The sequence below is a fragment of the Hylobates moloch genome, unplaced genomic scaffold (genome assembly GCF_009828535.3).
Source record: "Hylobates moloch isolate HMO894 unplaced genomic scaffold, HMol_V3 SCAFFOLD_19, whole genome shotgun sequence".
NCBI classification, from domain to species: domain Eukaryota; kingdom Metazoa; phylum Chordata; class Mammalia; order Primates; family Hylobatidae; genus Hylobates; species Hylobates moloch.
Window position 1 is genome coordinate 9,764,149 of NW_026652294.1, and position 27,298 is coordinate 9,791,446.

The 27,298-nt window shown below is 42.6% G+C and overlaps 1 protein-coding gene across 4 annotated transcripts in view; it reads right to left on the reverse strand.

Moving 5' to 3' along the window:
* Window positions 1-27,298, reverse strand: part of TTC28 (tetratricopeptide repeat domain 28) — a 738,720-nt gene that overhangs the window by 112,542 nt on the left and 598,880 nt on the right. For all 4 annotated transcript variants that reach the window (XM_032138048.2, XM_058430991.1, XM_058430992.1 and 1 more), the window contains 6 exons: window positions 17,983-19,324; window positions 16,201-16,724; window positions 12,096-12,205; window positions 9,548-9,677; window positions 6,305-6,523; window positions 4,198-4,363 (listed from right to left, as the gene is read on the reverse strand). In XM_032138048.2, coding sequence (XP_031993939.1) covers window positions 4,198-4,363; window positions 6,305-6,523; window positions 9,548-9,677; window positions 12,096-12,205; window positions 16,201-16,724; window positions 17,983-19,324 — 2,491 coding nt within the window. The remainder of the gene's footprint in view (window positions 1-4,197; window positions 4,364-6,304; window positions 6,524-9,547; window positions 9,678-12,095; window positions 12,206-16,200; window positions 16,725-17,982; window positions 19,325-27,298) is intronic.

The window sequence follows — 27,298 nt, forward strand, 5'->3', positions numbered from 1 at the left end:
AGAGAGACAGAAATTACAGGGTACATTTAGAGAGCAGAGAAGAAGGCATAGTGGTTGAAATACAGTATTCACCAAGAGACAAGAATGGAAAATAAACCCAGAATACCTTCCTAGAACTAGATCACGGTGACAGGCTCTGACACTGGGGTTTTATTCTCTGTAAAGTCAAATTACGAAAAGGTTTCTTCCCCCTTTTTGTATGATAGAATTGTTTATCCATGGCTATTTATTTCTCATTTAAAAGTACTATATGCCTAATTGTAAAAAAAAAAATTAAAAATAAGGAAAAGCAAAAAGAAGAAAATAAGCATCTATAATTCCACCATTCATTTATAATCACCACTAAAATACAGCCTAGTCTCCTTCCAAGAATTTTTCTTTTCATACCCATATTTTGCATAATTACAAAATTTAAATTATATTATATACAGTAATTCTATATCCTATTTTTTTCACTTAATATTTTGTCTGTGATTAAACATTTGGCTATTTGATTAAAAATTCTTTGTAAACATAATTTTAATTGCAACATAACATATTGAATAGATGTAAAATAATTTGCTTGTAATTCAATTACTGTTGTATATTTGGGTTGTTTTCAATGTCTTCTATAATATATAAACCTAGGACAGATACTAGTATGTACAGATCTTTGCTCCATTTCTATAACAAAGAATTTTGAGATCAAAGGGCATAAACATGTAAAAATATTTTTTATACTATTGGCAAATTGTTTTTAGAAATGCAAAATCAAGGTATATCCCTATGATATGAGCCTGCTCATTCACTGCATCCTTACTCTCACTGAGCATTATGGTTTTAAAAAATATTTACTAAATTTATAGATGAAAAATAATACTTCAGTGAAATTTTCTTACTGTTTTCATGAAACTATGAGACAGGAATCACTCTCACAAACACTCCATTCCAGCAAATTCAAACCATGCCAATAAAGTGTTTAATTTTAATATTATAATCAACAATATGAGTTTAAGCTCACAAAATATGAACAAATCTCTAACAAGATTACTCCAAAGCAACAGGAAAAACTTTATTTCTAGCAGTCTAAGGGGAAGATCTAGGCTACTGAGGACAGCCCAACAAAGTGATGCTGAGTGTCAAACCACATAACCTGCTAGAGATCCTAAGGACTCATCAGAACTTGTTAGCTCTCTGTATAGAGCAGAGGGGAAATGGTTAACATGGGAAACACAAGCAAGTTGCAGTCTTTCCTCTCTCTCTACCATTGATGAAGAGATGAACTGTAACTCAAAAGACATTTTTCAATTCAAAAGGCACCTGGAAACAGAATTATTCAACCTCCAGTATCATAGAAAAGAACTGTTAGCCACATGTATTTAAAGTTCAACCATGACATCCAATGAGAAGCATGGAAGAGTGAGACCAAGGGTAATCCTCTTCTTTCTCCTGGTGAATTTTAAGCTAGATATCTGGAAATTTGGATTAGGTGAAATATACATTTTCATGCAGGCTGAGCCCCATGAATGTTTGGTTTAGACTGAGATGACTTGGATGTGGTCCCCACATTGCCATAAGGGAGAGGCCACCTTCACATATGCAGAGGTTTCAAATGGCAGGTGTCATACACCCAAGTACCTTTGTAATCTTGGTGGCCAGCAGTAGAAACACGAAAAAGGGAAAGCTGGCAGGGCAGACTCTGGCAGTGCCCATTTCTAACACTATCAAAAGGAGGGAGAGTCTTGGCTTAGGGACACAAAGTCCCATCGGCAAGGCTGACCTCATGGTGGACATGTGGTCACCGTGCTCTCTTAGATCCCTGCTGTCCCTCCTCCCACAAGTATTTGAGTGCTCACTCTATAAGATACTATGCTAGAGATTAGGGATCCTGATGAATAAGGCAGACATAGCTCCTGCTCTCACAGAACTGAAAAAGAGTAAACAACAGAGTATAAAAAATCTTTTAATTAAAATTATACTAAGTACTTAAATGAAAATGTCAGGTATAATGAGAATGTATAGATGGGCATAAAGGGTAGAGAAGCCTATGTTGGGAGTTGCAGAGGCTTCCTTGAGGGAATATTTGAGCTGAGCTCAGAGGATGAGGAGAATTAAACTGCCAAAGGCCACCCCAGGCAGTATGCACAAAGGTCTTCAGCAGCCCTTGGTGGAAAAGATCTCCCAGATGGTCCTCCTGCCTTCCCTTGTTCAGGTCCCATGCTTCTGTCAACCTTTCTAACTATCATTTGGTTTCTCATGTAAATATACTTGCAGATAGAGAATGTACATAATACCTGGCATTTTAGTTTGTACAACTTTCTTTGAGCTTGGTTAATGAAAGTTCGCTCCCAAGAGGCAAACTCTCTTTGGGCATGTTAGCAACATCAATCAGGTTTTCAAACTTAGAAGGCCACACTTCAGAGCTTGCCCTCAGTTCTGGGACAGTAGGGTTTATGTCTCCTCGTTCATCAGGATCCTTAATCTCTATCATAGTACCTTATACAGAGTGAGCACTCAAAATATTTGTGGAAGGAGGGACAGTGGGGGGACTAAGAGAACATGGCGACTGCATGTCCACCATGGGGTCAGCCTTTTCAATGGGACTTTATGTCCCTAAACCAAGATTCTCTCTCCCTTTGATAGTGTTAGAAATGAACACTGCCAAAGTCTGCCCTGCTGGCTCTCCTACTTTTGGGTTTCTATTGCTGGCCAGCCATGCCTCTCTAACTCTCACTTTGGACATGCAATACCTTTGGTCAGGTTATAGTCTAATCACACTGGCCTAAATTTCTGTCTGCCGAAGCAGCTTTGTATACCTCTGGTCTGATGTCTAACCTAGTTTATTATGGTCATTTATAATTTCAATCTCAGAGGGCAGTCTTACTTCCAAGTTCTTGGGAGCTACAACCCTGTCAACCCCTGTAATTGCCAAACTGTTGCCTGGGTTGTTAAGGACGGGGATACTTCAGGATGCACAGCAGTCACAGGATAAATAAGATAAGCACGTGTGCAGTGCATGTGGCTAAAGCCTGTTCTTACTTCATAAAAACAGAAGCTAGAAATGAAATTCTTATATTTGGCTATTTTCTCAAAATATGATATTAATTTTGAAAATTAAAAACAGAACAAGCACTGGCCTGGAAGTCTGGGTGAGATCTAGACTGTTTTGATCCTGGCTCTGACACTAACTTGGCTGTCAGCAAGTCCTATTTCAGTGTTAACTTCTGTTAAATAAAGGGGTTGGACTAGATGACTACTATAGCCCCTTCCAATATTGACATTAAATTATTCAGTAATTATTTTTCACCTAAGAACTCTTTCTTCCCCAACTTAATAAGCACCCCAAAGATCAGTCCAGTTGCTGGCAGCAACCACCACATACTTGGGAATCTGGGTGAAGCATCTCAAATAAATCACAGAATTACCTAAGGATTTTCACGATTATAAATGAAATCATTCAGGAGAGGAGCAGAGATTCTTGGGACCCGATACAAGCTAACATAGCAGATTCTCTGACACACAAATCTTCCGAACCCTTGGTAATCACTGGATGGAGAACGGAGATGCCTGGGAAATCTGGTTACAACCCAGCCGTAAGGTACCCTCTTCCTTTGATTTCCCCTAGAAGCAGGGTGTTTGTGGAAATTTTTTTTTTCATATGTAAAATAGTCAATCATTATGATAAAATGTTTCCATAAGTTTATACCTTTTACAACCTTTGCAAAAAGCAGTTCCCTTATCTATTCTTCATATTTGAGGGTTCAGCTCCTTTCACCTCACTCCTCAGCTCACGGATCTGTACACATATCCTGTCACTGGTACTAAACTACTCTCTCAAATAGGCGTCCAGCTATAGTACAAACAAACTCATTATAATTTGTTTATAACAAAAAATAATCTCAGCTTTAATTGGCCGGTATGTTAAATTCAAAGCCATGTTAATGTTTAAACAGTTTACAAATCCTGCTTACAGAATGGGCATGTCTGATGAGGCCCTTCCCCATCTGATGGAAAATCACCAAAAAGAATACAGACAGACCACTAAGGGGCTTACACTCCAGAGACACATATTTGTTTCTGCTGCAGCAGCTGTGAACAGACTGAGCGCAACCACATGAATTCCAAAAGATTTCTTCTGTTAGCTCAAATAGGATGTTTACAAAAAATAATACCCTGAGATTTATCTGAAAATGGGCTTGGGGATGTTTTACTACCTACCTTGAGTAGTGAGACTCCACCCCCAGGGCCTCCCGGACACTGGCAATGTGCTGCTCCAGGGCTGAGCCGGTTGCTGTTGGAAGGGTTGCACTGCTGCTGGCCTGGAAGTCGCTTGAGTTTTCCACTGTGTTCTCACCCAGGTAGTGTTCATGAAACTTCAGAATTCCTGAAGCAAAACAGGCACAGCCGACATTATACACAATTAGGGTCAGAGAAAGGAGAAGTTGAAGGCAGGGAACAGGAATGCCAATGGTATGTGACTTCTCTGACAAGTATGCCATGCTGTAAACCCTGTGAAAAAATCCTGAAATCCAAGGTCTCAAGAGGGCTTTCTCTATTTTGGTCAGTATCCTTTTCACAGCTTTTACCATTAGGTGTGGTGCTTGAAACCAAGGAATTCAAGATATAGCCTCAGAAGCTCCTGGAATTATAACTACTTCATATGTGTTTCAAAACAGATGCTTCTTAGAAGCACCAACTAGGGAAAGTCTCCTTTCAGGAATAGTGCATGAGTATGCCAAGATATATTCCTTACAGAAATTGAAATCCCAAAGAAAAATATAATTGGCCAAGTGGAAATTGTGTTCCAACAGAGCTTTCATTTCACAAAAGCAAATTATAATAAATATGTAGTATAAAGGCCAGATAAAAACATTTTAAACCATTTTTAAATAAGACTAACTGGTCAATGGTCATTAATGAATTAAAAGAGCAAAAAATGATGGGTGCATGAAATTGAGGCAGTCTGGCGTGGTTTTCTGGCAATAAATAGGATATATTCTCAAATGGTAATGAGGTATGTCAGCTCTGAAAAACGCTGGTCCTCTCTGATTGGATTAGAGCCCCCAGTGAAAGCTTCAGAGCCTCATTAAGAGCAAAAAGGAACGGAAAAAGAAACAATAGGAGCCTCATTATACATGGCTCATTATTACAGGAATTCAGATATACCACCTGTCAAATCACGTCCCCAAGATGTAACAACCACAGAGAGAAGGAGTTTGATAACTCCCAGTCATCAACCGTGTCCTCACGAGTATCAGTGCCACTCTGGGAGCTGGGATCCACAAAGATTCCACAGTGGCCAACATTTATTAACCAAGTCACTGTAAAAATCACAATTTAAAACCTTTAGCATTAAAAAGGTCAGCTGTAAGAACATTCTTTGTGGAAAGCCCATAAAGAACATGGAACTAAAGGGAAAAAATTATTAAAAACAATGCCGAGGCATAGAATGTATAGACACAAATGCTCAGAGCCTAAAAGCATCTGGGAGCTGTCATCCAGCCATCATTATTTTTTTTAAATCAAAGGGATAGAAACATAATCAAGAAAATCTTGTCAATTCTCACTGGCAGTTAAAGTTTTTGAAACTGGCTTACAGATATTCAAGAAGCTCATTCTTTAAGATTACCAATTATAAGATCCACTTCCCCAGTCAATAAACTCTAATTGGATCTGGTGTGTCTCCAACTTGGTAAAGCCATCAGCATTTTATTATGCAAAAAATATGGCCCTAACAGCTAATTAGTGTTTCTGTATTTAGTGAAACTGTTACAGCCTGAACATTTAATGCTGATTTAATCAAAGGAGATTTTTACTTCTGAAATAGATTTACAGCAGAACTGGTTAAAAATGGGTTCTGTTAAACTCAGAAATTTCAAGCATAAGACTTATTTATAACCTGTGATAGAGTTGCCATTATCATTTTAGTCTCTTTAACTTTGCCATGACAAAGGGTCACAATTATTAAACCATGTCTAGAAAGAATTTGTTAGGACTTGCAGTCATCGCTTTATTAGCTAATGAACAACAGCTGCCTACACACAGGGCTGCTAGTGAAATTAATTCTTCTGCTCTTAGTCTTCCTTGATAAATGTTTCCACATTCAACAGTGAGGAGCAGCAATTTCTTGGGGGAATGAGAAAGCTAGGCTGTCTGATTAATTGAATGCCCCACCACGGCATATCCACTGAGGCTGAGGTTTTGCTAAAATCTGACATCAGTTCCTTAGTATGATCTATGATAATGCACCTATTCCACCTCTATTCATTAGACTTTCACAGGTCTAGTCTTCTAATTGCCCTGTTCCCACAGAAAGAGATCTTACCTGCCCCAGGAGCCAGCAGCCAGCTATACAGATAGCCTGCAGCCAGGGAATAGTAAAGCACTAGTCCCCTCTGGCCATTTACCATCTCTAAGATCTGATCAATAGTGACTGGGGAGTAGGGGTCGGAGTCTTGTTGTCCTGTTTGTCGTTCCACCAGAAGATCAGCAAATGCCCTTGTCCGTCCCCTTTCTGCCACGGCCAGGGCTTCATCATGATGGCCTAGGAGACAGAGAGATATGCTGAGGAGTCCATAGTGAGTGTGCTTACTTAGAGAGGCCTATCAGGGATGGCTATCAAATCCTGGGCAGAAACCTCACTGCCTCTGCCCTCCAATATGTGACAGAATCTCACTCACACTGCTTCAAATTCAATTCCCTGCCTCAGATGGTGGGTGCAGTGTCCCACATGACTGATTGCACACTACCCTAAGCCATCAGGCCTTCGCCTGTCTTGCAGCCAGCGCCACAAGAGAGCTGATCCAATTCAGTGCACTTGTCCTTAGCCCTGCTCCATCTTTGCTCCACCTCCTGAGTTGCTCCCTAACCTGGCTTTTTTTTTTTTAACCTCCTGCCTGGCTTCTGACACCAGGTTTATTGGTGTCACTTGGCTCTCTATGTGTCTTTTTTTTCTTTTTTTTTTTTGAGACAGGGTCTCACTCTGTCTCCCAGGCTGAAGTATAGTGGCACGATCTCAGTGCACTGCAACCTCCACCCCCTGGGTTCAAGCAATTCTCCTGCCTCAGCCTCCCAAGTAGCTGGGATTACAGGCACGTGCCACCATTCCTGGCTAATTTTCGTATTTTTAGTAGAGACAGGGTTTCGCCATGTTGGCCAGGCTGGTCTCAAACTCCTGGCCTCAAGTGATCCACCCGCCTCTGCCTCACCAACTGTCTATGCGTCTTCTGACTCTCTCTCCTCCCTCCATGCAGCCCCTCTATGCATAACATTGTCCAGCCTTATCCATTTCTCCCCAAATTATACCTCCATCCCTTTACGCATGCCAGTCCCTCTCCTGGGCGTGCCCTTTCCCCTTTCACCGGCCTTGTCTCAAGAAGAGGGATGCTAACAGTTGTCCTGCCTATCACAAAAGGCTATTTTTTTTTTATTATACTTTAGGTTTTAGGGTACATGTGCACAATGTGCAGGTTTGTTACATATGTATCCATGTGCCATGTTGATTTCCTGCACCCATTAACTCGTCATTTAGCATTAGGTATATCTCCTAATGCTGTCCCTCCCCCCTCCCCCAACCCCACAACAGTCCCCGGAATGTGATGTTCCCCTTCCTGTGTCCATGAGTTCTCATTGTTCAATTCCCACCTATGAGTGAGAACATGCGGTGTTTGGTTTTTTGTCCTTGCGATAGTTTACTGAGAATGATGTTTTCCAGTTTCATCCATGTCCCTACAAAGGACATGAACTCATCATTTTTTATGGCTGCATAGTATTCCATGGTGTATATGTGCCACATTTTCTTAATCCAGTCTATCATTGTTAGACATTTGGGTTGGTTCCAACTCTTTGCTATTGTGAATAGTGCCGCAATAAACATACGTGTGCATGTGTCTTTATAGCAGCATGATTTATAGTCCCACAAAGGGCTATTTTAAAGATTAAATGAAGCACTACATGTAAAGACGGCTGGCAGGCCTACTTACATCACCACACGTATAACAGGTAGTAGTAATGTTGTTGGAGCTGATATCTCATTCCATTCTGGGCTCCAACACACTTTTTTCCTTATCCCCATGGGCAAAGAGTTTAACCTCTCAGGTCTCTAGTTCTTTAAAATTGCTTCTCTATCTCAAGTTTTCCTGTCTTTTAATCAAATTTCGAATCCCACTTTCCTTAAGGAACTGGTCTATAATCTAGTTTAAAAGCTAATATACCAATATGAAAGCACAAAAAATGCAAAGGAATTGTTTATAAGTGCTGAAGGAACACAATGTAGAGGATTTACTTTTGTCATAAATGTAAATATGGAAGTTACTATAACCAGGGTCCAAAGAAAGCAGACAGAAGCAGACCAGATGCTACAGCTGTGACAGCACTTCAAGGATGCCTTGTTTCCTGCAGTTTGGGTATCAGAAGCAAGTGGAGATTTATATGTGTGTATGTAAATGTCTCCTTTTACTCTATTAAGTTATTAACTGGAACGGCAGGGACAATTTCTGCACACACTGGAAAATCGGCCCCTAAGTGCTAGACAGACTTAACACTGTGATTATAATAGATAATAAACTGTAATCCTAGGCAATGAACACATTTAACAGATACATTTTTCAAGAGGAAATTTGAGTCCTTCCTATACATACAGCAAAAGACGGGTTATCGAAAAGGCCTCAACATCCAAATTCAAAGCCTTTGTTAGTTCCAATAAATATCTCCTAGGAAGAGGGAGATGACAGGGAGCTGGAAAGGACCGGTTGACTAGTTAAGACCCGGGTGAAAGAAGATGCATGCTGCCCTAGTGTGATGGGGCACATAGGCTTGGGAGAACCATCACTGACTATGCCACAGCCTAGGAGGCAGACCCAGGTGGCAAAAACATTTATTAGACAGCAACCTTGAAAGATGTGTGGATGAGGAAATAGAGAAGAGGCCAGGTGTCTTCTCAGGTACTTCCTCTTAGTCAGATGCTTGAACCACACGCTAGTGGTGAGAGGGAACCTGAGGAGGGCACACCTGGTTCAAGCATCCTTGTCTCAAGGACAATTTCTCGGGCTCCTGGACCCAACAGACAAGAGACTTTGTTTCAGGCTGGGTGTGATGGTTCACACCTGTGATCCTGGCACTTTGGGAGGCCCAGGCGGGAGGATTGCCTGAGCCCAGGAGTTCGAGACCAGGCTGGGCAACATAGTGAGACCTCATCTCTATTTAAATTTTTTTTTTTTTTTAAAGAGACTTTGTTTCCACAGCATCTGAGTTTATCCTAATGCCAATCAGCACTGTACTGGACTCACTGACTTATGTCTCCTCACAGGCTAAGCTTCTTGGGGTCAGGAACCAGGCCTTCTTGACTGTAACCCCCAGGGCAGGCACCCAGCACATGGTAGGAGCTCTACTAATCTTTGTTGAATAAATGAATGAATGTTCAATGACTGGTGGTAGTTGTGGCTTCACAGTCTGTTGTCACAACAAATCATACTTCTTCACTGCTGTCACTAAACAACTTGGACACACGGACACGCACCCGTGCGCACTAGTGCACACGTAAGCAAGGAGTAACCCCCGCTGTTCTCACCTAGGCTGACGAGCACCCGCTGCAAGGCCTGGTAGGATGATGTCTGCAGGTCAAAGAGGGAGAGTTTGTAGTCCGTGCTCAGCTGTGCCTCGTGTCGGATCGTTTCAAACAAGGCTGATGCCCTATAAAGCTGCAAGGCGGGAGGAAGAACATCATCCATTCCCCAGAAGCCAATGTCCAGCTGTTTACAGACTAGAGACAACTTTTGCTCATTATCTTTGTGCACAACCTAAATATTTTTTACAGATTTGAAAGGAAGAGTCTTATGTCCAGGTGTAAGGAAAAATGGATGTGCTGCGGTCAGGAATAGGCTGAGGCAGACATCCGGTCCAGCATGACTCAGTGAGTTTAGAGCACAGGCACACAACTCCACTCATTATGTAATGACACCATGTGAGGCGCATTAGGTGATCACCCATGTGAGCTCGTGCTTGGCTCAGAGCCACTATTGTCTTTAAAAGGTATAATTACCCTGGCCGGGCGCGGTGGCTCACGCTTGTAATCCCAGCACTTTGGGAGGCTGAGGCGGGCGGATCACGAGGTCAGGAGATCGAGACCACGGTGAAACCCCGTCTCTACTAAAAATACAAAAAAAAATTAGCCGGGCGTGGTGGCGGGCGCCTGTAGTCCCAGCTACTCGGAGAGGCTGAGGCAGGAGAATGGCGTGAACCCGGGAGGCGGAGCTTGCAGTGAGCCGAGACTGCGCCACTGCACTCCAGCCTGGGCGACAGAGCGAGACTCCCACCCAAAAAAAAAAAAAAAAAAAAAAAGGTATAATTACCCTGCTAACGCCGTATATATGGCTTGTGCCCATGGCTCGTGCCTGGGCTCACTAGCGCCCAGAGAGAGTAAAGCCATGGTGAAACTGTCTACGCTTCCTCGAGTGTTTTTCCAGCTACCTGCCACTTGCCCACTGATTCCCCTCAGACCTCAGTTAGAATCTGACACCAGATAGGTCCTTGTGGACCTGAAAAGGCATCAGATCATACCCAGTAAATTACAGTTTATATAATCGATTTTTGACAGACAAGGGGATCTAAAAGACAGGAATTATAGACTTATGGTCTTAAAGATATTAAAACAGATATTAATCCACCAAGTGCTGATTTTTATTAAAAAGCTTCTCCTCTGTCATCAGGCAACCACAATTCACCACCCTCGCGCCTCATGGTGAGTAAGGATGGGAGTGAGAACAGGTATGGTGAAGGCATCCTGGAAATGGAAGAGCCTGAGGGGAAGAGAGCGCCACGCTCTCTGAAGGGTGATAGCTCTTTGCAGATGGTTCAGTGCCCCAGGGTCCGATCATCAGTGGGCAAGCTCCTCCGGGAGCCATGCCCACTCACACAGACACTCTGAGGACCAGACAATTGCCATTCCTAACGGAGACACTGTCCTGATGCTCTAACAGGCTCCTTCATCAGTGAGGCCATCAGACTTTTCTGACTCTGATATTTTCTTTTTTTTTCCCCCTCATGCCACACTGTCTAAGATGACTCTGATATTTATATGCTGGAAACTCAGTATCAAATTTTAAATTTATCCAAACTTAAAAAGCAGAATTCTAAGACTACTTGCTTCTCGGCCTTTTGGCTAAGATCAAGTACAGAATTCTAAGACTAAGAGACATAGACCCGGAGAGCGCTAAGAGAATGTGTTCCTAACTCTGCCACTAATTGGCAGAGACTCAATTTCTTCCTCTCTATAAAGAGGATCGTTTCTACCTCACAGGGTTATTTTAAGGATCAAATTCACTGAGCTATAACAAGTACTTTGAAAATTGCAAATCACAATATCAACACAGGTTTTACTTTTTATAACCAGGAAATTAGAGAATTAATCCTTTACATTGTCTTTAATCATTTTAAAAGTACAGTAAAACACCCTAACATTCTAGAATGCTATGGTGCAAATTCAGTCACATCTCTTCAACTCTTGTGAGCACCTCTGGATAGGAGTCTGGATGTCCTTATCCTTGTTCCCCTCTGCCTAGCACAATGTCCTCTGCAGTCACCACTCACATGCTTGCTATCTGGATGAGTGCATGATCTTAGATGCAGCCATCTCACTACTCCTCCAACCTAATAGAGGAGGCCCATAACTCGAGGGATCTTTCTACTCTCCAGGGCCAGCATGACAAGGGACTTTCCTTCAACTACTTGCATATATGCAGAAATATGGCCTTATTGTAAAAGAGGGAGACAGAGAAGTTATATCTATTAATATATCTAGAAACATGAAATTTAATTATGAATTCTTGTTTTACTTCTGTCATGAAAATGAATATAATTTCATATTAATGTTTAATGGGGAGCAACAGTACTTAATACAAGAATTCTTAAGAAATTGAGAAATCTATCACATGAGTGAGCAAAAATCTTTACTGATTGTTCAAACACTTCTGGGCTAGTACAGGCTGGAAATCATACACATTAGCCCAAGGGTAGAAGTCAGTGCCTCTTGTAAATGCCATCACTACTAGGATAGTAATCCTAAGGTCTCCCATGCTTCTGGAAACAAAAAACCCACTTCAGTCAGGGGTTCTGCTTACCTGGTGTTGGGCCTCCTCCAAGTTTCCACTAGCCCAAAGGGAGAGGCCAAGGCCATGGCGAATTTTTGCCTCATCTTCTCTTCGGCCCAGTTGCTCAGCTAACCTTAAACCTGAAACCAGATAGAGAAATTTAAGGAAACATAGAAGATGGATAATTCCACTATCCTAAGGAGTCCTGAAGGGTCCTTTTACTTTTGTGTTTTTGTGTGTTTTGAGACAGGGTCTCACTCTGTTCCCCAGATTGGAGTGCAGTGGCTGCTCACTGCAGCCTTGACCTCCTCAGGCTCAGGTGATCCACCTCAGTCAGCCTCCGGAATACCTGGGACTACGGGCAAGGGCCACCACAACCCGGCTGGCTTTTGTATTTTTTGGTAGGGACGGGGTTTCACCATGTTGCTCAGGCTGGTCTCCAGCTCCTGATCCACCCACCTCAAGTGATCCACCCACCCCGGCCTCCTAAAGTGCTGGGATAGCCACTGCTCCCACCCAATTTTGCTTCAGGTGTCTATAAAAGAATGTTAACAAGAGCTACTCAGGAGGCTGAGGCAGGGGGACTGCTTAAGCCCAGGAGTAAGAATCTAGCCTGGGTAACTTAGTGAGACCCATCTCTTAAAAAAAAAAAAAAAAAGAAAGAATACTAACAACACAGCTAGATAAAATGAGGACAAGAGCTGAATCAGCCAAGGTAGAATAAGCATTCTCTTCAAATTCTGTGTTGGTAGCAACATTTCCAGGATGTTCCAGGATGCCTCGGCAAGAGCTCAGGTGATGGCTATCAGAAGGAGACAGGTTTGCTGGGCAGGCAGAAACGCTAAACAAGTGAAACTTAACCTGGTCACCCTCCTGATTTTGAAATCCATAGCTTTGCAAAGGAAAACTCCTGGCTGATAAACTTATCTAACCTGATTCTTTGGCTGGCAAAGCTCTTCCTGATAGTTAAATACAGAAGGCAAAAGAATATTCTTCCTTTCTCACATGCACAGCATCCAATGAGTGTTAATAGAAGACACATATGATGTTCTCCTGAAAGCAGAATATGAACACAGCCTGACCCTGCCTTCTGTTACTGATGTTACTGACACATTTCATGTCTAATCTGTTTTCCCTTTCAGTCTAAGACTTTGATGTGCCTCAGCGGAGTTGCAAAACAAGTGCTATTATGAGGCAAAAGCCTTAAATGAAACCATCCTCATTTTAATAGCCTTCAGGTAGGCACCTGCGTTTGGGTCACTTACCCACAGCAAGCTTCTGGGTTTCAGGACACCAGCAACTTTGAGGGCTTTGTGAGAGTCAAATCTGAAGGCAACCATTTATTGTATTGGTCACTAGGCAGTTCTCAGCATCACTTTGCCCTCATTATCCTGCTCACTGTACATAGAAGCTAGCTTGTGCAGAGACAGCATGAAGGCTCCCACCGTACAACTGCACACACAAAGGAAGGACTTCCTTCTTCTAATCTAATTCAGGGTAGATGGAAGCCTGCCTCTGATCCTGCTGGGCCTGTACAATTTCAGACTTTTGAAAAGGAATTGAGTCTGTTGAGATGGTAAGAAAAGTGACACTTAGGTTCAAGGTCATAAATATACATTTCAAAATGCTCGTAACTCAGAAAACTTAGAAACAACATTTTAAGTCATGTTATTGGATAACAAAAATATTTGTAAATAATTCACATTTTTAAACACCTCACAGAATAGAAAAACATATGAAAGAAGATGGTTCTTGGGAGAAAACCTGAAGGATGCTGATTGTTTAAACCTTCAATAAGCTAAACACATTAATTCTTCAATACAGATGTCCCTTCTAGGTCAAGATCTATGAGTCAGAAGTAAAATTCATTGAGACAACTCCTGCTTAGAAGCCATGTTCTATGAGAACAGGGACTTTGCTTTGTTCCTGCTATATCCTCAGCATGTAGGACTCTAGCTGAGGTTCAACAATGAAGAGTTAAAAGCCCACTGGATAGACATGGTATCTGTCCTGCCCCAGCTTCTCTCTGCTTCTGCCTGTTAGGAACCTGACTCACCCATCCAGCTCTCCTAGAACCTATAGTTTGTCAGGGACTGGTCCCAGGAAAGTCACCAAATTGATCCATGCTCCCTTTCTTCATTTGCTAGAAGAGAAAGGGCTGGGTGAGACCAGTGGTTTTATCCAGAGATGTCTCCCTCCACAGCACCTGGAGAGCTTGTTCAAAAGGCTCAGACCAGGCCCCACCTGTAAGAGTCTAGTGCACTGACGCAGGGTGATGCTGATCTACAAGGCCCCATAGCCTCATCCCCTCAGAAAGCCAGGGGAGAGGGAGCAGTAGGGTGGTTTCCAGATAAACTAGTCCCTCCTTGCCAGAGGCTGCAGACCTAACTCAGAGCATTCGGAAAGCACCATGCAAGTGTCCTGCACTCATGAGAAGAGGCATCTGGTTTGGCCCATGAGGAAAGCCATCAGCTGCAGGCTCTCTAGTGGACACATCCACAAGACAGACACTGTAGAGATGCTACAAATCAGAGTTTTTAGATCTCTGCAAGACTTAAAAAATTACAAGAAACAATAAAAATGAACTTGAGAGTTTTCCACAAATATAGAATTGTGTTGCAATGTCTCAGGCAAACCAGCTGTTTCATGGAAATAGAATTTCAGGAAGTACAAAAGAACACAGCTGAAAAGTTGTCATGTGACTGAATTTAACAGTTTTTACAAATTCAACTGAAAATTGCTCCTTGTGTGTCGGAATTTTACCACAGTCAAGTTTCAGGAAATTAGAAGCCAACATTCTGTTTTAATGCATTGAGGCAGAGCCCCATGTGGATAGAAGGGGAGCTAGATAAGGTCTGGGAAGTGGCTTCCAGACTCTCTGCAACCTCTCAGACTGCAGGCCAGCGCAGTCCCTGGTCTGTTGCAAAGGAGACCAGCGAATCATCAGCTCTTCACCCATTCTCCTCTTTGCTTCCTGCTTCTCTCTCTCCTGGCTTCCCAGTGGGGGCTCAGGAGTAAAAGGGGGTAGGATGCCCAACCCTACTCTGCAATTGTAAAGTTAGAAACAACTTCAGAGAGGATCTTGTGTGGTTTCTGGGTTGGAAAACTCGGGCTGGGCCCTACTCCTTGACTAACTGACTACATGATCAGGACTGAATCACTGTACTTCTCAGAGCCTCAGGTGATTCAATGGCAAAAATGGGAATAAAAAGATATACCTCACAAGACTATTGTGAGAATTGAATCAGCTTAAATAAACTTTATGTGCAAAGCCCCCTGGAAATGAGAGTTTTTGCTTGAAATCAGTAACCATTCCTTTTACCAGTGAGCTATCTGCCCTTTTTCCCTTCTAGGATGAGAGGATCCAATATGCCTATGTGAGGAGAAGGACTTTCAAGAGCAGAAAGCCTCATCTCAATGTAAAGCGATGGCGGACAAATACATTGCTATGGGACTTCTGCTTTCGGCGGAAGGGAGTATCCAAGGTCCAACCGTGCAGCCTTCAGTTTCTAGGCCTGCCTGGAACAAGACTCTACCGTGGCACCAGCCCAAGCACTGTAGGTGACAAATGCTGAGAAAGAAGCCTGGTTTACTGCTTGAGTGCCCCTCAGACTGATACTTCTGGATTAGACCTCAGCTGCCATGTCAGAACTGACTTCTATAAAGTTTTAATATAATAGTTAGTTCAGATATTCTCTAGAGGGACAACAGAGCCTGGAGCAGATGGGCATTTTCTTCTGATTCAAACCCTTATAATTTTTTAGGATTACATCTTACTTGATTCATCTGTGTGAGAACGTGTTGCTCATTCCTCACAGGGTTCTGAAAAGCAAGGAGGGTATCAGCTCCTTGGGCAGCTGGAGAGCAGTAGATGCTGTCACTGAGAGAGTAAGACAATCTGGGTCCAAGAGAGCAGGGCAAGGTGCTATGGACAATGAAACACCTTAGTACTATCAACGGACACCTGGTGGGGACACTGTGATTCTGGAGTTGAACTGACAATCTGGCCTCTGAGACCCTTACTCCACACAGAGGTGGCCACTCAAACTGTGCATACTTCCCTCTGAGTCTTGAGTTCTGACTCTGAACTTGATTTCAAGTAGGCCAAGAGAACACAATGGGCCTTTTCACCTACCTTCCTGTAAGTACATGACTGCTTGGGAATAGTTCTGCAAGGCATGATGGGTCCTTCCAAGGCTACTATATGACACCGTCTTGGCCACCAAGTCATTCATCTGTGCAGCAATGCTCAAGTGCTGTTCTTGATAGACCACAGCCCTCTCGAAGGTGCCCAGGGATTCATAAGTCAGGCCCAGGTTCCCATAGGCTCGGCCCTGGCACGTGGGGTTGTTGGTTTCCTCTGCTATCTGTAGATCAAGCTGGTGGTACTGCAGGGCTGTGTCATACTCCCCCATCTGCTGGTAAACGCCCCCCAGGCCACAGGCTGCATCACTCTCCAGGGCTCGGTCTTTCATATCTCTAGCAATGTTCAGCTGGCGTTCAAGGCAGGAAATGGCTTGTTCGTAATTCCCTAATTGGCTGTGCAGACTTCCCAGCTCTCCATAGGCCTGGGCTTTATTGAAGGCCTCCCCAAGCTCATGGGCAACCACGAGCCTCTTTTCAAAGCACACAAGGGCTTGCTGCAAGCTCCCCATTGCCCTGTGGGGATGTAGACAGAAAAGCAATGATATTATTTCGTGCAGGTGCAGACATGCTAAAGCCCCTGAGAAAATGAAAAGCATTTGTCACTGTCACTTACTATAGAAGCTCTTAACTCCTTTTCTAGCTAAAATCTATCATGTGCCCTTAGAGTGAGATGCAGAGGAATTTCATAATCTGGAAAGCAATTCAAAAGTCATCCCTTAGTGACCTTCCCAAGAGCTTGAGATTCAATGGGATATACACTCCAGAGGAAACATAAAATATATTAATAGGCACAATGATAGCAAGTGAACTGTTTGGTTCTTCAGGCCTCCCAATTTCCACTACCGCTTAGACTATGTTTTTGAAATCACTTTACAGTGGCTATAAATCTTTCACCCTGAGCTTCTCAGAGCACTCTGTGGGTGAAGATTTAGTTTGACCCTTGCCCTTCCTCCACTCCAGGAGCCCTAATCCCCTGCCTCTCTGGTGGGGCCATATATTCTGCAGACACAGGCACCTTCTTGGGTTCCCCACATTTAGGAGAAAGTATCACCTTGACCAACAGTGTGTCTTTTTGTGCTGCTAAGAGAAGACACGATAAGCATGGAAAGAGCATGACCAAACCAGTTGTGTGGGGCACATGAATTAGTTCCCCTGAGCCTCTGATTCTGGTGATAATAAATCCCACATCCCACAGCAGATGATAATAGATGTAGAGTAATACAAAACTGTTAAAACTATTAAGATATCTGTGCAAGGGACCTTGCACAGATGATGCATGCAACATAGTACATTTATGCATTCTCCTATTATCAGGTGGCTTTTCTGAGGAGCAACACAATGGGGTCTAAGTAAATGGTTAGGTGCAGATGTTGTATTAATAAACACATTCATATAATGTGGGAGGTATTCAGAAAAGATCAGTGAAAGTGACTTGTTCACCTTCCCCATCCCTATTATCCTTCTCATTCTAATGTAGTCAAAAGGCACTGCATTTGGAATCACAGAAACCTGGGTTTAACTCTCGGCTGTCCCTTTTTAAGCTGCATAATCTTAGGCATTAACTCAATTTCCCTGGGCTTAATTTCTTCATCCATAACATAAGGGTAACAACATCAACTACTTAATTCAAACAGTTGTTGGAGGAATCAGATGAGATATGTACAAAAATGTTTGTAGTTAACAAACTGCCATGCAGACATGAAGTTGCCTTTACTGTCCAAATGCTCTTTTTGCAGAACTATAAACCACAACTGTCCTTGGTCATTTTTACCTGTGTCCATTTCCCAGGCCCCGGTAAGCCTTGGCTTGGTCTTGCATGCGATTCAGACTCTGTGCGACAGATAAATATTGTTCATAGTATTTGATAGCTTCCTCATAGTCACCCAGGGCTTCGTAGCAATCCCCCAGGTTTCCATAGGCCCGGCCCCTGTCCAGCACAGACTCATTTCCACTTAGCTGCTGCAGCATGGCCAATTGCTGCTCAAAGTAGCCAATGGCTTCTTCCATCACATTCATGTTCATCTTTGTGATGCCCATGTTGCCATAGACCTGGGCTTCCAGACTCGGATCCTTCAGCTTTTGCCCTAGATCCAGTTGCTCTTCATAACACTTGAATGCCATTGTGTATTTCCCAAGGGCCATGTAGACAGCAGCCAGGTGCCCATGAGCTCTGCATTCCCCTGGCAAGTCACTCAGCTCCTGATATACCTCCAGTTCCTGTGTGTGATAACCCAGGGCCTTGTCATACTTCTGGATCATTCGGTATGCAGTGCCCAGGGCTGCGTATGCACTGGCTTCTAATCTTCTGTCCTTTACCTGGTGAGCTAAGCCCAGCTGCTGCTCATAGAATTTTATTGCACCATTTATATCTTTTTTACAGATGAATATATCGCCCAGGTTCCCTAGGGCTCGAAATTTAGCCTGGGAATTATTCAGAGACTGGGCTAGGGACAGTAGATACTTCTGACACTCTTCAGCTTTACTGAAATTCAGCAGAGCCTTGAATGCTAGGCCCAAGTTGCAGTAGGCTTTTGCTTGGCTCAACTTGTCATGAAGGTCTTTGGCCAGTGCCAGATCCTGTTCGTAGTACTTCACTGCCTCCTGATAGTTTCCAAGGCAGTAATGGGCATAGCCAAGATTGTGGCAGACCTTCCCTTCTCCTTCCATGTCTTGAAGGTCGGGAGCAAGCCGGAGGTACTGTTCATAATAGGGGGCAGCCTGGACATACTCTCCCCGAGAGCAGTGGAAATTGCCCAGGTTGCTGAGGGCCCGGGCCTCGCTCTGGATGTCTCGTAGCTCCCGGGCGATGTTCAAGTGGTTCTGATAGTGTTGCAGGGCCCGGTCATGGGCACCCAGGGCCTGGTACGCCACGGCAAGGTTCCCATGTGTGGAGGCCTGTGAGGCGCGGTCATTCACTTCCATGGAGATCTGCAGCTCCTGCCGATGGTATTTGACCGCCTGGTCGTACATGCCCAGGGCGTTGTAGGCATTGCCCATATTCCCATAGGCACGGCCCTGGGCAGCATAATCACTCAGCTCCTGGGCGATGCACAGGTGGGTCTTGTGGAGTTTCAGTGCAGTGTCATAATCACCTTTCATCTGGTGTATGATTCCTGAGAAAGAGAATAAAAGAACAGACTAAGACTGAAATAACTGATTTGCAATGTAGAAAGAAATGTAATTTGCATCTCAATTTATAGTAAAATGCAATCCAGATGAATTAAATAATTTAAAATAACAGAAGGTAGAATTTAATATTTATCAGCTCTCCAGAGGGAGGATAGCTTCAGTTTCAAAGCAACAGAAAAAAAAATTTACAGATTTTATTACAAAAATAAGAACGTTTGTACTACAAATACATATCTAAAATTAAAAGGCAAAACAATACTGGAAAATATATTAAACATAAATGAAAAAGTTCAATAGCCATTGCATGTAAAGAGTTTATTTGGTTTGATTTTTTTAAAAATGAAGATCCCAATTTACTAAAATAGGTGAAGACCTGTAAATGTTAGCAGACAACTCACATCCATAGAAATACAAAGAGTAACCACAGGGGAAAATGCTAATTTCCTATAATAATCAATGAAATGCAAAATAAAGCAACCCTGAAGTACCATGTTACTTCGGCTAAATTAGCAAACAAAAAAATTAACCACAACTCCTACACTGATGAGATTGTCCTAAAATTGGTAAACATACCAACTGCTGCGGACATAAACTGGAACAACCTTTTTGCATAAGCAGCCTGGCAAGAACCACAAAACACGCTCCTACTCTGACCCAGCAATCTTACTCAAGGGAAAGTATCCTAAGAAAATAATCTGACAAACACAAAAGATTGCCATAACAACACACGTAACAACCTTCAATGTGGCACTATAGACTACTGGAAAATCAGAAACATCTTAAATGTGAAACACTGGGGGATTGTATAAGTACACTTTGGTATATCAACTCAATAGAGAATTATGCAGTCATTAAAAACATAATTATGAAGTCTATACTGAAAAATGGGAAACAATGGTCTTGTAATCACATTAACTGGAAAAGTCAGGAAGAAATGCTGCATGCTCCCACGACAATAACTAGGAATGTAAGTATGTCCACACACATGGACAAGCTCTTGATGGGGTTATACAAAAACAAAAATAGTTGCCTTGTTAGGTAGTGGAATTTCAGTAATTTTTGTTCTAAAATCTCTTGTAATTCTGTTATACTGCTTTTACAATCAACAATAACAGTGCTCCAAACGAACCTCATGAACCATATTATAGCTGCTAAGCTAAACTATTGTTTTAACGAGCAGTTTAAAAAAATGAGTTATATCATAACTATAAAGTGGTTTCAAATGAGGGATAGCATAATGGTAACTTGGGAGCTGGCTTTAAGGAGAGCTTCGTCCATCCCAGTTGGGGCTAGAGTGAGGGCCACCACTAGAAAAGGTGGAGAGAAGCTAGCATGCAAACAGGTTTCTCCTTGCCTTTGGTTTTGAACATGCTTTTCCATGCATCAGTCTGTGAGCTTTCCAGTGGTGACTAAAATCTATAGAAGCCCCAAAAGTCAAAAATGCCAAGATGTGTTCTGTTACAACATCTGAACTAAAAATAGAGGCTCTGAGAAAGAAAGCTGTGAAAACCTAGCCTCCCCAATTTGTCTATCTCTCTGACACTCTTTATTCATTCATTCACTTATCCAGCAGACATTAGCTGGGCATTTATTGTATCAGAACTTGTGGCGGGCAGCAGGGGTAGAGAGAAGAATGAAGACAGAAGTCTCTGCCTCCAGAGAGCACACTGGGTGAAAAGGCAGACAGTATGCATGATCAAGGCTGAAGTCAGGGCAGGGCAGGGCAGGAGCTGGGGGTGCAGTACAGGGTGAGTCTGTGGGGGCCACTCTGCTGGTCCTGACTCCTCCCTTGCATGCTGTGGAGATCTGCCCTGCCACAAGAGTCACATCTAGTCCTGGGACCCAGCCATCTCTTTGACTTAACTGGACTTAGGGTAAATCATTTCGTCTTTCTGAGTTTTATGTAGTTCATCTATAGTTCATATATTTTCTCATCTATAAAATGAGAAAAATAATAAACACAACACCAACCTTAGGAGGTGATAGTGAGGATCAAATGAAATAATGTATGTGCAAGAGCACTGTAAAACTGCAGAGTGAAATTGCAATATTAGTTATTGAAATTATTCCCTTCCATGAAAGGAAATTCTTGAGGTGCTGGAAATTAAATAAGTCATGGTAATTATTCTGCATATTTTTTATAAGTAAAATATTTCATAATTTAAAAATAACTACATAAATCATGGTACATTTATACAATGGAATAAACATGGTGACATTAAAAACGGTGAGGGGCTGGGTGTGGTGGCTCACACCTATAACCCGGCACTTTGGAAGGCTGAAGCAAGAGGATCGCTTGAGCTTAGGAGTTCAAGAGAAGCTTGGGTAACATGACAAGACCTTGTCTCTACCAAAAATTAAAAAATTAGCTGGGTATGGTGGTGTGAGCCTGTAGTCCCAGCTACTTGGGAGGCTGAGGTAGGAGGATCATTTGAGCTCAGAAGTTCGAGGCTGCAGTAGGCCATGATCGCACCACTGCTCTCCAGCCTGGGTGACAGAGTGAGACCCTGCCTTAAAAAAAAAAAAAAAAAGTTAAGTTTATTGACATAGGAAGAAATTTACAATATATTAAGGGGATATATCACAAAACAGTACATTTTAATGCATACTTTAGTAGCATTGAGTGTAGACATACATGTTTATATTTAAACATATAGCATTAAACGTATTTAAAGGTTAAGAGTAGTAATATTTGGGTGGTAGAATTGTAGTTTTTTTTTTCTTTTTACTTATACGTGTTTTAATTTTTTTTCTATGATGAACATATAATCCTTGTTTTAAAAACAGTATTTTTGGACTCCAATCCAGTAAGAAAGTAACATTCCTGGGGACTGGGTCTGGTCACTTCCCTGCGTTAGAGATGTCACCAGGATCCTTGCTGGAAGGATCAGAGTTTTTCCGAATCTGTCTCAAGGTTAGAAAATCTTAGCTTCCTGAAAGGAAATAATACCTTAGCATCACCTAGAACCCCCTTAATGCTGAAAAATTATTAGTGACAGAAACGTTTCAGTTCTAAAGACCTGAATTTAACATGTGGTCCTAAACCACTTTTATCTAAAGAGAAAAATTTCACATTTCAAATTTCCAGGTTTCCTCAGAAGAAATTTGTTTTTTACATTTCTCCCTCTCTCCTCACTTACTCCCTCTCTCCTCAGTTTCTGTATTTTTTAAATTAGGGTCAAAATATCTGCCCAGCCATGAGTCAATAATTATGAACAGAGCCAGAGCTGGGGAGGGCAGTAGGAGTGCCCAAATCTCCCTTGGAGCACTTTCTCCCACAATTAAGCCTTTGCAGTGATTTTTTTTTTTCCCTCACAGCTTTTGGATTTTATTGCAATGATTTTCTTAAGCCAATATAATCACTTTTTGTTTGCTAAGACGGGGGTAAGAGGAAGCAAGTGGTGAGAGGCAATTGGAGGCAACTGGAGGAAGCTTGGCTTTCCCATATGGCCCATCACCACCAAAGACAGGTCTCCTTGGAAGCTCCCCTCTCTCCTGCAGGGTGGGACTTACCTCATCCTACAGGAAACTGGCTAAGCATCAGAAAGGCACAATATCATAGAAAAGGCACAGGACTCTAAGCCAGAAGTACTGTTTACAAGCCTGGCTCCCATCTCATTCAGCTGAGTGTCTTTGAGACACTCAATACCTCTGAGCCTTTGTTATTTTTTTTAATTGAAAATATTTTGGCAATTTTTGTTTTCTCACTAATAAGGTCAGATTATAATCATTTCAAAGACATAGCTTGAGAAATGTAACAGTATGTATCAATATACTTTGTAAACTAAAGCATGGTATCTAAACATAGTATGACCAGTATTTAGAGAGTGAGAAAAAGGAAAGGAAGTCTGTTTCTCTGACTCTCATGACCTTAAGAGTCTGGGCTAGTTAATAGGGAGCAGTTGGGATGATAATGGCTACCCAGGGTTCAATGATTTGTGAAAGAAACTGCCTGCTGGTTATGGCAAAATGATCTGATCTCCAGCCAGCTTCCCTATGCACTCTCCTGTTCTTCTCCTGTCCTCCTTATCTTACTTTTCCAAGGGCCTGTAAAGAATCATAAGAAGACTCTCAAAGGCTTCCTCACACAGACAGAAGTAAAAAGAGATGGATGGGGCCGAACTGGGAATTTTTCATCCTCCCTGTGTCTCTACTGTCCCAGCCACTGCCAGCCTGGGGAATTCTGAATGGAACATGACACACTCTTGGCAGGCTTCCTCTTTGTCGAGGCAACATAAAAGCAGCCCCAGAGCTGCCAGCAGAGTGACTGCACATGCTGAGGAGATAATCTGCAGATCCTCCTTCCCTTTCGAGACCACGGCTTGATTTTCCAGGGCCGTCATTCAGATGAAGACTTACAGAGGGCCTGTCAGCAGGGGCGTGCTAGGTGACAACGTGCTGCAGGGAGGGGAATTAAATGAAGATTAGTGGGGCAGAAGATCCTCACAAAGCCGAGTTCTCACGAGGGTGCGTGGAGAAAGGACACATGGTTATGAATTTATACATCGTCACAGCAGGTCTCCACCTATGGGTCAAGAATGGTCCCTGCCATGGGAATAATAATAGCTACTTCAAAGGGCTGTTGTGAGGGCCAATGTGATCATGCTCAGCAGAGGCTGGCCTGAGTGCCTCAGACATAGTAAGTGCTCAATACATTTTGCTTTTATTAGTAGCCATTACCAGCAAAGACCAAGGGAGGTGTGAACTGCACAAGCCAAGCAGAAAAATTACTAAACATAGAATGCAGTTCTGGCTGCCTTTTCTCTTATGAATTTTGTGGAGGTAGGGGCCTCGGTGTGCCGCCACAAACAATGGAAGTGGTCTTCTCATGTATTGAAAGTATTACAGTCATGATTATTAATAGTACACAACCCAAATGTGGCTTTAAGAGATGATCTATTTTTTCCTCTACTTTCAAACAAATTGTTTTCCGCTCCATCCTACTCAAATCACCATCTATTCTCAGAGGCAACATAAGATTTGGGAACTGGAAAAGGCCCTCCCATGGGTTCACTTTCTAAATGATGTGGCCTGGCAAAATAATGGAGATTTGTCTCCAGTGAGAGGAAGTGAGTTAGTGGCAGAACTGAGGCAAGGACTCTCAGACCCACTGCCCTTAGCAGGACCCGCCCATCTGCTTTCAGGACAAGCTGGAGACATGAAGTAACTCTTATTAGTCTTGCTAGGTGTGACATAGGACAGTGGCTATGCTTTATAAAGTTCTCTTCTGTTAGAAATATTTATAGAAGCATTTACACATGAAACATGGTGTCTATGATTTGCTTTAAAAATTGTGTGTGTGTGTTTATGAAAATAGATGAAACAAGATTAGCAAAATGTGGGAAACTGGGTTATGAGTATGTGGGAGTTCATTATACCATTTTCTCTACCTGTGTGTTCATGAACATTTCAATAATGTAAAATTAAATAATAAAGGTATACATAAAAGTTTACACTGCATATATTCTTCTATAATCTTTTTGGATCAGGAAACTGTTCCTTGCAGCTAAGTCCTGACGTGGATGTTTAAGTCCACTTTTATGTCTATGGGACAACAGTAGAAAGAAATTGGGTTGGTGAACAGCCTCTGTAGCTGCACCAGCCTCCATATCCTTTTCCAGGCTGGGAGAAGAACATGTAGAGATTGAAAACTACACAGCACTTTGTCCTATTGCCTTGATTTCATTTCAAATGATCTTAAAGGATAGGCTGATATTTTGTCTATCAAAGAGCCAAATGGCTGAGAAATGGCTAAAATGGCTGAGAAAATCTGCTTCACAGAAAAGTGCTGTGTACTCCCAACTGTTCCTCCCAATCCTCCTCCTCATTGGGAGAAGTGGTCCCAGGTTTTCCATAGGACCCATAATTCTAACCCTAGATATCTTTAGGTTCCCTGAACCCTTTCCTTCTCAAGTTTTCACATATAAGTTCTTCTACGTTGTACTTAAAATATTGCAAAGCTGAGCGTGAGGAGGAGGTGACAGACCTGGTTAGTAAACAGATGGCTAGAATCAAAGGCATGAGAGCAAAGTGCTCTGTGTTAGAAGTGCAACCAATTGGATGTCTTATCTAACACACTTGCAGGTGACTATTTATTAATATGCACCTGGAGACAAATCTCCATTACTTTTGCCAGTGATGGACAGCAAAGGTATAGATTTTTTTTTTTTTTTTTTTTTGGAGACAGGGTCTCCCTCTGTCACCTAGGCTGGAGTGCAGTGGTATGATCATGGCTCACCGCAGCTTCAATCGCCCAGGCTCAAGAGATCCTTCTGTCTCAGCATCCTGTGTAACTGGGACTACAGCTGTGCACCACTGTGTCCGGCTAATATTTAATTAATTAATTTTTGTAGACGTGGGATCTCACTATGTTGCCCAGGCTAGTCTCAAACTCTTGGGCTCAAGTTATCTTCCTGCCTTGGCCTCCTAAAGCACTGGGATTGCAGGGGTAAGCCAACATGTCAGGCCAATACAGATATTTTTAAATGCAGGTAATTCCAAAAATATGTATCATTTGACTTCAGCTACAAGCAACTTCCTGATAGGTAAGCTTTTCTTGAGAACCTCTCTGTGCCTGGCTCTCTACTCCATGATCTCATTCATGCCCCAAAACAAGGTTCATGCTGTGGTCTCAGAGCCCCAAAAGGTTCAAGGGCTTACTCAGACCCACACGGCTCTAAGTGGCAGGATTGGTACTAAAACCCAGGTTTTTCTGACTCAGAAGTCCATGCTCCATGCTTTTTTTTATTTTTTAAGAGACAGAGTCTTGCACTCCAGCCTGTGACCCGGGCTGAAGTCCAGGGGCACAATCACAGCTCATTACAGCCGTGACCTCCTGGGCTCAACGGATCCTCCCACCTCAGCCTCCCAAGTAGCTGGGACTACAGGCACACACCACCATACCCAGCTTAGTCCACACTCTTTTACCTTCTCCCCTCATCTGGAAATGTCGTCCAGTAAAAGATAGGCATGATTCTGTGCCCACTTCTTTTCCCTCACCATACACACAAATATTTGCATCATGTGCCAATTTCTTCTTTATTAACATTAGTATACTGCTGTGGCAAACCAAGCTCTTAGCAGCTGCATATGAACAGATTGATGGCCTGGCTAAATCTGTATCTAGAGAGCAGAGAAGTATACATTAGATACAAGAAAATCCTAAAAGATTAAGAAATGTAGTAGGAGGATGCAGATGTAATCTGTGTGGGCATCACCTCTGGAGAACTCTTGGGCCATTGCACGTCTATTCTGCCATCCTTTAACTTAATTACATCTGTCTCCTTTTTCTACTAAACCCACCAGGCTCAGCCTGTTCCTTGAAGGATAGGTGAAGTTACGAGCCTGTTATCTTCTTTTGCTTCAACAGCAGTTTAGGATGTCTTTAGTGACATTGAGAGTTCAGATCCCAATTGCCCTTCCCTTCTGTTTCAACTCTGAGGAGCCTGCTATAATAAGGTTGGGAAATCTCTGTACCACCCCTCCCTCCTATAAGCACACTCCATTGGAAGCTATCTACCTTTTAAACCAACTTTGGAGGAAATAAAATGTAGTATTTTTATAGAGACTATATTTTAGAGTCTACATGTATTATTTATTTGCTATACATTTATTTCTCCAAATGTAGAGAAATAGGTTCTATTGCTCACCCCCACCCCTCAAGACTTCCCCTGATGCTGACTGGGAGCAGGGTCAGTTCCTCTGCAGTCCCCTCCCACCACCATCCCAAAGGCTTGGGCTGAATGAGCAGTGATGAGCCCACTGGAACCCACAAATATTCACTGCCTTCATGCATAGCCCTCCTTCCCACTTCCCTTGGATAGTTAAAGGCTAAGACTGCAGGTGAATAGCTCAGAAATTCCCTGGGCCTGTGCTGCTGTAAATCCTGACACAGTGGGGAAGATTAATTGTGCCATGAAGTAAGGGAAGTAATAATTAAACCTATTAAAAAGGAGGTG